Raw genomic sequence first — 12,059 nt, 5'->3', positions numbered from 1 at the left:
ACCTGTATTTGATTGGAGCTAACTGACAGCGCTGGAATCTGCGTTGTGATTGGGTCCTGCGGGTACCGGACCTATAGGAACTGGTGCCATCCTGGCACCGAGATCCGACCGGTACCCAACCCTCCGACATATACTGTACTGGCAAAAAGGTAAGGAGTCAATCGCGGGTGTTTAAAAAAACCTGTACATACTCGCAAGTTTTAGCAGGGAAAAGGGTAAACGATAAGAAAGCTTTGGTCTAAACTCCCACTTTGCCAGCTCATCAAGCCTGTTGCAGACTCCTCCAAGTATCCTGTGTGATCTAGTGCAGCGAGGGGATTAACCCATTAAGACCTAGAACTGTGTCATTTTTAGATTTGAGCTAAAAAGCATTATTTTACACTTTGGGCTATTCAAAAATCGTGAAAATGTGTGCATATCTTTGAATATATATATTTTTAAAGCGAACATTTTTAACTCAAATCTTTGCTTCTGGGGGGTCCCTGGAACAAGATATTTTGATGGGGGTCCGCAGCCAAATGCATATAATTTTGGGGGTCCTTGACATGAAAAAGATTGAGCACCACTGATATAGAAACATACGTTTTTCAGAATACTGTTGAGATTTAGGAGACATGTAGAATCGGCTTCAGGTCTCAATGGGTTAAAAAAAAAACTGTACATATACTCGCAAGTTTTGGTAAACGATAAGAAAGCTTTGGTCTAAAGTTAAACCCCCACTTTGCCAGCTCATCAAGCCTGTTGCAGACTCCTCCGAGTATCCTGTGTGATCTAGTGCAGCGAGGGGATTAAGTGAGGGGGGGGGGGTGTCCTTTGTAAAAATGCCAAAAAGGGAGCATGACACTTTCTCCTGTATACTACCCCCTGCAGGGGTGGAATGGGCACTCCCCAAAGGACATGAGAAGAGAACACTTAAATATATCCCACATTTGTTTACTGGAGGCCCCTGGCGTATAACTTCAGCCACATATCGAATTCCTGCATGAGAAGCATCTAATGGCCTTGGGTAACATCGGGTGACCTCTTAATACCCTGCAGAGGTGTGTTTGGTACAGTCAGTGAGAATGAAAAAACCCATACAGGGCCAGCGAGAGACTAATGCATGAGTTGCAAGCACAACGCAACTCCATGCTGACACAACAAGAGAAATGAAGAGAGGCAGGCCGTGAAGATTAAGAACCTCCTTTTTTGTCCTAAATCGAACTAGCCGAAGCAGATTTCAGCACAAGCACAACAAACCAGCTAAAAAAGGTGAATGGGAACAAATTAAATGTTTGTCTTAATTTCAGGATCCAGCGATCAGGGGCACAGCCTGTTCAATAATATGGTCAGGGACGTGCACAGATAGAGTCTAGGTGGTGCTAGAGCACCTACCCTTTGCCCTCTTGACTAGAAGTGCCCTTTTGAAAAAAAGAAAAAAAAAAGGTTTTTTTTTTTTTCAGTTTACAGCAGGGGTCTTCAACAGGGGGTCCGGGACCCCTAGGGGGTCCTCAGAGTTACTACAGGGGGTCCGCCAAATCTTTATGTGATATGATTTTTCTTTTTACCATAACCACTCGAAACCTAGCATCCCTTTTCTGAGGAGAACTTTAGCCAAAAATAGCAGATCTACAAGCCCACAACGCCTCGCGCTGCGAGGCGTTGTGGGCTTGTAGATCGGCTATTTTTGGCAAAGAGGAATAGGTGTAGAGGGAAAAAAGAGAAGACCAAGTAAACAAAAAAAAAAGTATAATTTACTTGAGCACCTGCCCCTCAAAATGTCTGTGCACGCCACTGAATATGCTTCAACTTAACACAATGCTTGACCCCGTAGTGTAGCGGCCGCATTAGCATGCATGCAAAAAAAGGACTGCCTCGTTAGGTTATCTGGCGCAACTGCAAATCTAGGCTCGTTCCTGTTATCAGGCATTTGCATGTGGTGTTTGCTGCGATTGTGAGCTCTGAATTGTACCTCTGGGGAGGATGAATGTGGAAAACACAGTCCAGCTTGTGGTCTACATAAAATGCCACATCAAAAAAAGGGCTACTTCTGGGTAAAGAGAGGCCTTGGCGTTATTCCTCCAGATCATTGTTGGGGCGGCGGAGGGCCGGAGCGATAAAGCTGCATAATTGGAGCAGAGTTGCTGGACATTCCAGCCAGGATTAGGAGTTCTGACTTCATCTCTGCTGTTTAGCCGTTTTTACAGAATGAATAGGTCTGCAGTCTTTGTGTGTCCGCACACAGCGGGCATTGGAGGAACACAAGGTCAAGAATGGGTGCCGTTGTTAGCAGAGTGAAAGTGAGACAGTTTCAGCCCAACAAGGTTGTATCATTGCGTCCAACTCTGAGATGATACATTGAGGATAGATTACCGCTTGTTAATGGGATGGAGCAGGGCGTGCAGGTGTGTGTGTGTGTGTGTGTGTGTGTGTGTGTGTGTGTGTGTGTGTGTGTGTGTGTGTGTGTGTGTGTGTGTGTGTGTGTGTGTGTGTGTGTGTGTGTGGGGGGGGGTTAGTGAAGGACAATGTATGGAAGTATCTCTGAAACACTCATTAAATACTTGATTGTACAAGAACACTATTTCAATTTACTGTAATATATACGTTTATTCTGCTTTATTGCAAATAAGAGAACTCAGTATTCTCAAAACTATTCCAAATGGGAAGGCAGGATATTGTAAATATTTCCCTACTAATAGGCTAACATTTTGACTAGTAGGGGGGGGGACCAGTTTACCAACCCTTGGGAGTTGACCCTCCAATGCTAGAGAAGTCCACATCCGCCAATAGTTGGCACAGAGTCCATTATGGTCGTTCAGTTAACCCATTAAGACCTGAGGCCGCTTCTTAAAAAAAATCTAAATCCTAATAGTTTTTCGGAAAAAAATATAAAAAAATAATTTTCACGATTTTTCAAAAATTCAAAAATAGCAGATCTACAAGCTCATAGATCTGCAAAACGAGTGCCGCGCTATGAGCTTGTATATCTGCTATTTTTGAATAGCCAAAGACATCTAAAGTGACACAGATGCGTTCCAGGTATCAAAAGGTTAAATGCCCTCCGTCCCCCTTCTTAAAAACACTTCACCTCTGACTCCCTTGTGAATTGAACAGGGAAACCCAATCCATAGAGCACTCCCATGTGCTCTATGAACTGTTGTGGCACTTCTAGTGGTCCTGTGGCCAAGTCCACGGAGCAAACGGTAGAGGAGTAATGAGGGAGTTGGGGGTGCAGCAAATTGAGTTGGTGTTTAAAATCCCATAATACTGTAGCGCCTGAACTACTCGGCACTCGACTACTACACAGATGAACAGAATGTTCTCAGGTGGGTGGGTGGGTGGGGGGTGAGTGCGGGGCCAAGCGGAGAGAACGAGATGGAACTAAACAACGGGCGCATGTGATTTTTAAATGCGATGCCTTTAAAACAGTGAGCAATGTCAGCTCCAACCGTTTGACATAAATAATTCATGCAATCATGGTGCTATGGCCCTGCAACACTATCTTGGTGGCTGAAATCCACCTCTGCACTGCAAAACAGAAAGGGGGGGAAAGAAGCCAAAACAAGAGGGGGAATATGTGATTCTTCGACTTAAGGTCAATGTATTTATATGGTTAGGGAAGGAATGGTAAGCTCACACACTAGATGTGGGGCACATAACCAAATCTCTTTGAAGCCGTTAATATTGAGCAAGCCACTTTCAGAGCACATATTTCAGAAACCCGATAACGATCACACTGAACCAACCAACCAAACAACAACTTGTTCTGAACCGCTGCGAGGAGGACCTGGGCATATTTGTTGTGGCAACTCTTGAGCGTGCTGGGAAGTAGCTGCGGATTGCGGCCCTGTTGACAGGAAGGCCCGGGTCCGCTGCCGGTCAAGCGGCACGTATGAACAACATAACCCGTTACCTGACAGATAGGGGGGGTAGGGGGACCACTGCTGCACACACACAAAGCCAACAAAAACAACTCTCAGGAAACTCTGTGACCGAGAGATGAGGGCTGCGTGCTCTTGGTGGTATGTGATACTGAGAGGCAGTCAAATGTCCATCACAGGGCCATTAATGAATCATGTCCAGGCAGGTAGGATTATATTTGGCAGCATGCTTGGAGCAGGAACTCTATGTAAACAATGTGATGCGCATCCACTTACACCTGGCAAAAGGGGTAGGTTGAGTAAAGGTGGATGAGGGAGAGGGGAGATCCTGCCTAATATAGCTACAACAAATCCATGTTTCATTCTGACATTACGGGGGCCTCTGGGTGATTTACATTTTAACTTGTTTGATATTAACCCATTAAGACCTGGAACTGTGTCATTTTTAGATTTGAGCTAAAAAGCATTATTTTACACTTTGGGCTATTCAAAAATAGCAGATATACAAGCTCGTAGCGCGGCACCGAGTGCCGCGCTACGAGCTTGTAGAGCTGCTATTTTTGAAAAATCGTGAAAATGTGTGCAAATCTTTGAATATATATATATTTTTAAAGCGAACATTTTCACTCAAATCTTTGCTTCTGGGGGGTCCCTGGAACAAAATATTTTGATGGGGGTCTGCGGCCAAATACATATAATTTTGGGGGTCCTTGACATGAAAAAGATTGAGCACCACTGATATAGAAACATACGTTTTTCAGAATACTGTTGAGATTTAGGAGACATGTAGAATCGAATCGGCTTCAGGTCTTAATAGATTAAAAGTTTGTTTTTTTATGTATTGGACTGCAGGCCAGGGCTACACGTCACGAAGGACGCCATTGATTACCTAATTTGAACACAGCACCCGTGCTAATGAGGAATACACATTCTAATTGAGCTCTTCTGAGGGCTCCTCTTGTGAGAGCTACTAAGAGGTAATGTGATAATTGTAGTCCTATATAGAGCCTGCTTAAAATGCAGAGGGTACCGACAAGGGCGGGATTGTGGTCTTTTGTTGCACAGTTTGGGAGGAAAATTAACATGTGAGAAGCAGCAAGGGGGCCAACGAACGAGTGAAATTGGATTTTGGGTTAAAGAAACCCAGCTGGTCATGGCCTTTCAGAATAAAACAACCAGTTCCATCCATTGCCATGGCCTGGTTGTAACTGGTTTGGCTCATCTCTTGGTTGATGGGGTCTGCCTCCCAGTGCTGCCTTTACATTAACTTTGACAGTAATGGGCCACTGCTGGAAAGACTGATAGGCTGATAAGTAAGAATTCAAATGTACGTATGTGCAGTTTATGCCACAATCTGACATTACATCAAGATGCACAAAGATGCAATTTGGACACTAAAGCACACGTTTCAAACAATGTGATTATTTTTGTCAGTCCGGTGTGAATGCACCTTGTAAAAAACAGCAAAGAAAAACATCAAAGCATCAGGGATTTGGACGGGTGGTCAACTAATAAGCTATTGCACAGTTTAACTGACTTTTGACAGGTGAATAACTGTAAACTATTGCAGAGTTTAAGTCACTTTGACAGGTGGACAAAAGTCATAGAGTGACCCATTATTTCACCCACATGGATATAGCATAATCATAACCATATAAGACCAAACGCTACACATTTTATTGTCTTTTCTACAGAACAGAACCCAGTTGAAGGATCACTCGCAGGTCTTGGGACTCACTACACTGGAAACGGTTCAACATAACTAGTCTTCCACTGCACTTCCACGATCACATCAGACAACATTAACCCATTAAGACCTGGAACTGTGTCATTTTTAGATTTGAGCTAAAAAGCATTATTTTACACTTTGGGCTATTAACAAATAGCAGATCTACAAGCTCATAGCGCGGCACCGAGTGCCGCGCTACGAGCTTGTAGATCTGCTATTTTTGAAAATTCGTGAAAATGTGAGCAAATCTTTGAATATATATATTTTTAAAGCGAACATTTTTAACTGAAATCTTTGCTTCTGGGGGGTCCCTGGAACAAAATATGTTGATGGGGGTCCGCGGCCAAATACATATACATTTTGGGGGTCCTTGACATGAAAAAGATTGAGCACCACTGATATAGAAACATACGTTTTTCAGAAAACTGTTGGGATTTAGGAGACATGTAGAATCGGCTTCAGGTCTCAATGGGTAAAAAAAACAAAAACACCTTTGTGACACAAGTGGTGTCATTGTCTAATGGCCTCCTGCTGGGCTGTACGAGTGATGATAGAACACCTGGGACACCTCCTGGTCCAGCTGTGACTGCCTGCTGTAATATCAGGCCAGCCAGCCGTGCTATGCTGCTTGCGTGCCTTTGTCTTACAGCGTTTTGGTTGCACTGACTGTAGTGGTCATATCCTAGAACTATGCCTAGAGGCATTTTTTTTTTAAAGAAAACATTTCCCAGGTTACACAGGATGAACTAGAATTTGTCTTTTCATCTATCTCTTACTAGATACCGTACAGCACAGGTCCCTGCACAGGATTCCACTTGGAGCCCAACTATACATGAACACTAGGATCTCAATTCTGTGGCAAACATTCAGCAAAAATAGCAGATCACATATTTTAGGAAAAGGGAGATTTGGTGTAGAGGCAAAAAAGGAGCGGGTCCTAGTATAGACCCTTTGAGGAGTCGGGTTAACAAAGTATAGGGTTTGAGTGGTTAAGGCTGAGGTGAGAAATCCATGTCGGAGTTCTCACATCCTATTCAGGACACAGGGATGTTGGTATGATAGTAGACGCTGCACTAATAGTTTCCACTTCACTAGCTCAAGAAATCTACTGGAGTCCCAAGGTGTATGCTGCCCTCAGGGCAATAAATTTAGCTCAGATGACAACTTTTGTGGGTCAACATCATGAAATGGACATGTGGGGTTAGAGGGCAATTCCTATTTCTTTAGAGGAGCTTCCGTGAGCGAACAAACAAAGTGGCCCAGGGTATCAGCCAATCACATCAACAAAAACTGATATGCTTAAACGGTTTTACACAAGGTACTTTGTTTCCTTATCTGCTTTTGGCACAATGAATCGAGCAGGTGTTGGCTAGCCCTTCTATCGTCCCTTTGGTAAGAAAGAATGTGCACACACGTGATCCAGCGCACGCACACACACACACACACACACACACACACACACACACACACACACACACACACACACACACACACACACACACACACACACACACACACACACACACACACACACACACACACACACACACACACACACACACACACACACACACACACAGAGCGTGGCATGACCTGCCTTCAAACCACTGACATTCACACAGGAAAGGGAGAGTGTCGTTTCCTTCTCTGACTGAAACAGGCGGAAAATATGGCGCATCCTTGGAGGGCTGTCCCGATAACAAGATTGAATTGATGATTAAATCGGATTAATTGTCAAACAAATCATTGCGATTAACGATTTCATTGCGTGGCTTTTAGGCCTTGTAAACAATAGCTGCACGGGGCAGACTTAAGGAGAATTTCGGACTAGTCTTTTTCTTACCATTATATGATATTATTATATCCTAGGACGAGTGGTACAGTAGAAAATGTTCATAACTCCATCCAGAGTCCACCAGAGTTAAAAACCCGAGCGGACGGTTCATGCGCTAGATCAGGGTTTCTCAAAGTGGGTGCTGTGGCACCCTAGGGTGCCGTGATGCAGGTCCAGGGGTGCCACGGAATACTTTGATCATATTTGACTTTGTAAAACGGACCTGAGTTGCACTGTACTTGGTGCGTTCTTTTTCAGTCTACACCAAATCTCTTCGCCCAAAAATAGCAGATCTACAAGCTCACAACGCGTCACGTTGTGACGCGTTGTGAGCTTGTAGATCGGCTATTTTTGGCGAATGTTTCCCCCCCGAATGGGGATGCTAGGGTTAAACGTCAAGTAGAAAGTTATTTTCAATCTGTCCTATAATGGAAACGGACATTCACTCAAGTTTTCCTCGTGACTATTAGGCTACTGTATCTTAGGGGGAAAGATTTACATATATTCGTACCGCGATATGACATACATGTAATTTATCTATAGTAACAATGTACTTCAGGGGTGCCGTGGATGAAAAAGTTGTTTACAGGGGTGCCTTGAGCCAAACATGTTTGAGAACCACTGCGCTAGATCACATATTTTTGTTTGTTGATATCTGACGTTCATATTGACAGAAACCTAGCCACAGTGTTTTGTCCCAAATAGGCCGACATAGTGTTTACAAGCTGGCTTGGGTGAAATCACGGGTGAAATCTCGTCTTGCGAGACTCCCGGAGGGGCGCATCTAACTCAAACACTGTGGCTAGGTTTCTGTCAATATGAACGTTAGATATAAACAAAAATATATTTAAAATCGCGATAAAAATACGCTATCTAGCACACGAACCATCCGCTCAGGTTTTTAGCTGCGGTGGACTCGGGATGGAGTTATGAAAATGTTCACTCGTCCTAGGACATAACATCATCATATCAAAAGGTAAGGAAAGGGCTAGTCTGAAATTCTCCTTAAAATACACAAAGAAACTACCATACTAACAATGGGCATTGCCAATAATCAAAATAAATAATGTATTATGGTGATTAAGTAGTAATAGTGACATGCCTACATTCATGTGGTCCTCCTATGCTGTTTTACCAGGCTCTAAAAGGACAATAGTGAACAATTTATAATATTGTATAGCTTCTACTGTATCTTTTTTGAATAAATGATATCTTGAGCAAGTAGTTGAAAATGTGTGTTGGTTCAGTGTAATGCACCAGCCAGTGCCACCCGCACAAAGTCCTTGTATGTGCAAACATGCATACATCATGGCAATAAAAACAATTCTGATAAGCACATCATCATCCAAATCGGCCTCAAAACGCTGCCTGTGTGTGCCATGCCACGGTCATTCGAGTGCAAGTCACACAGGACTGAGGAATGTGACAATCTTCCTTATCCAGGTCGAAGTCCACACCAGGTAAAGTGCAGATTGATCGAATCTTCTTGGTGGATTGCGACCCGAGTTTACTCACTTTGCCTCACGCACAAACAACATATAATCGAGGTGTTTGGGTGTTAATCACTTTCCACCTGGCGTCCTTATTTTGGGCATGTCACTTTATAGGTGACATTATTTTTCAGAAATTGACAAATAAATAGCCGATCTACAAGGGTTATCTTAGCAAAACCCCTGACACAGTGATATACTGCCTAAGTGGTTAGATGTCCTCGTTTGGCTTGCTTGTTTGGCATTGGGAGACCTACAACAGCATGGTCCCACTAGGACTCGATTGTTGTGTCGCTTTTGCTCTTTGACCCCTTTAGAACCGTGGACCAGATATTTATTCATACATCAGCACATATAATCTGGAGGATTTGCATGTGGAAGCGACTCGATTAAACATGCAGGAATTTTGACATGGTGGCATGCAAAGCAAGCAGCACACAATGCATTAATCATTGCACCGTATGCATTATACAACTGCCCGCTCTAAACCCCACATTGCACACACGTTAACCCGTTTTGCGCATAGAGGCCCAGAAATGCATTACACTTCAATGGCCCTGCTTTAGGTTTGGTGGTGGGTCGGACATGCTCTGCTGGTGTTCGATCGCAATGGTAAAGAGATGTCTCTCTCTCTCTCTCTCCAAATGTGGGCCTAATGTTTAGGATCGCCACGGGCTAGAGCTGCTTGATTTCCAGCTCTGCATTGGATTTCTCTCCCCAGCGTGACAGTGTCAGAGGACCCGGGGCAAGGCGATGGCAACACCGGGGATCCTGTGTCGATCTCATATTCATGCATCTGATTCAGTCAAGTTGTATCTGTAACTGTATCAAATGCATGAGGTTCCCACTTGGAATATTCGATCTCTTTTTTTTTTTTGGTGTGTGAATTGTGAGTTGCAGTAGCGTGTACAGACTGTTTTTTTTTTCAACCACACACAGTCACACACAAAACAAAACCCACCTGAGGAACAGGAGATGAGGAATACGCCGAACGCCAGTTTGGTCGCTGATCCCATCTTCGATCAAATGGCAAAATCCTTTCTTTTTTTGATTAAATCCCGAAGCGATGATGACTCCCTCCAGGGGATTAGCGTCCGCCCCCCCCCAAACACCTAATCACAACGTTTTGTATTCTTCTTTTCTAAGTGACTGGAGCTGCGACAGGGTGCCTTGTTATTGGAAATAATAAACATCCAATCGAAGTAGAGTTCTTCTTGGCATGAACAACAGTTCGTTCAGAGAAATAAGTTCAATTAATCAGCATTTAAAAACAGTTCAGTTAAAAATCCCAGGGCTCAGTCAGATCAGGAGGGGAAATATACACGTGTACTTGCTGGTAGGAGGAGGAACTGATGATACACAACAACAACAGTGTGACATTATTATTATTGTGCATTTCAGTTTTTTTTTTTTCCCAGGCCGCTCAAGATCAAACACACCACGGCAATAAAGTACACAATGACATTGTCTAGTTATGCAATTAATTGCATATGACAATCGAGGTCAGTCAGTGTGTGGTGGGGAGAAAAAATAAGAATGTGACGGCAGAGCCCTCCTTTTTCTTTTCCTTTTTTAAAACAGTCTTCTGGTCCGAGGGGACTGTATCATCATCATCAACAACAACAGCATCGTAGATGTCATTTTAAATGTGCATAGATTCATTCACTGTACGTCCAAAAGGGTCCAAAAAGGGTTGCCACACGGAATACTCACAATTACCGATACGCCCCTTAATAATGATAGCGGTCAAACCTCGACTACCGTGATGATGGCTCCAACAACAACCCCCCCTTCCCATGTGGGGAACATGTCACTTTCCCCCCCTCTCTCCCTCTCTCTCTCTCCCCGGCGATCACCACGCCACGGCGGGTCCGAAGGGGAAAGTTGACACCGATCGAAGCACAACCTAAACCTAAGAACCTAAACCTAGGAGGCACGACCTAAACATTAGGAGGAAAACCCTAAACCTAGGAGGCTGAACCTAAACCTTGGAGGCCCTCCTCGCCATGATAGTATACTGTCCGTTAATCACAACGTTCTCTCTACACGGAGAGAGAGAGAAAACACACACACACACACACATACACTGAACCAGTCTCGCTGGCTCCTGGTTTATAAACAATGTAATTGTTATTAATATAACAAATCAGAGTCCACTACTACCACTACCACAACTACTACTATACTACTACTACCACTACGCCCTCGTCATGTTCAAATCACAACAGCCGCCACACTCCTCCTTGGCAGCAGAGAGAGAGCGTCCATTAAAGCCCGCTGGATGGTGTGTGAACGACGGCCGAACCTCCTCTCTCTGGACGGGATCTAGTAGCGACCTAGCTTTAGCTTAGCGTAGCTGCTAGCCCCGATGCTAGGCTAGCTCCGTCCCGAATGCCTGGCGGTTGGATTCGAGGCTCGAGCGGCGCTTCTTCCCTCTCCTCTCCTCTGGTCAGACCTGGATGTGGTGGTCCGGTTGGTCGGTGGGGGTCCGCGGGGCCGTACAGAGGTGAGCCAGGCGGTAAGTACACACCGGTCTCCCGTCCGTCCTTTTTTTTATTATCCTTCCTTTTTTAATATATATGTAACGTTGCGTTGCGGAGGCTTCCTTTCCTTCTCCGTTTCAACGTCGGTATTCACATTCTCTCTCTCTCTCCCTCCCCTAGCTCTCTAGCTCCCTCTCTCTCTCTCTCTCTCTCTCTCTCTCTCTCTCTCTCTCTCTCCTAGCTCTCGTGCTATCTCTCTCTCTCTCTCTCTCTCTCTCTCTCTCTCTCGTTCTCGCTCGCGCTCGCTCTCTCTCTCTCTCTCTCTCACAAGATGGCTGCTAGCACACAGTGAGATTGTTTTTGTTTTTTTTCCCACACACACTCATCTGTCACACATACAATAAGATACCAAGGATGAGTCTATGACGTCACGTCAGAAAGAAGGTCTTGACTGGTTTTAAGCCCGATTCATACTTCGTCGTACCACCATGTCGTGCGTCGAAAATAGCATATCTACAGACTACAAGCTCACACAATGAGTTGAGCTTTTTTTTTCCCCGACCTTTTTGACAAGGGTTCTTCAAAAACGTTATTGTTATTATCTCAGTTGAAAATACGTTTATTTTGTCTTGCGAAATTGTTGTGCGATGAAGGAATTTATTG

At 44.3% G+C, this 12,059-nt stretch overlaps 1 protein-coding gene across 1 annotated transcript in view; it reads right to left on the bottom strand.

Moving 5' to 3' along the window:
- The window catches only part of acvr2aa (activin A receptor type 2Aa), a 96,439-nt gene extending 84,881 nt beyond the window's left edge, over positions 1-11,558 (bottom strand). Inside the window, 1 exon segment of the mRNA XM_084085255.1 lies at positions 9,875-11,558. Within this exon segment, the coding sequence (XP_083941381.1) occupies positions 9,875-9,929 (55 nt within the window). The 5' untranslated portion in view covers positions 9,930-11,558.
- Between the last annotated feature and the right edge of the window lie 501 nt (positions 11,559-12,059).

The sequence above is a fragment of the Gymnoscopelus microlampas genome (assembly GCF_963454915.1).
Source record: "Gymnoscopelus microlampas genome assembly, chromosome: 17".
Classification (NCBI taxonomy): Eukaryota; Metazoa; Chordata; class Actinopteri; order Myctophiformes; family Myctophidae; genus Gymnoscopelus; species Gymnoscopelus microlampas.
This window is presented reverse-complemented; position numbering and strand designations above follow the sequence as displayed.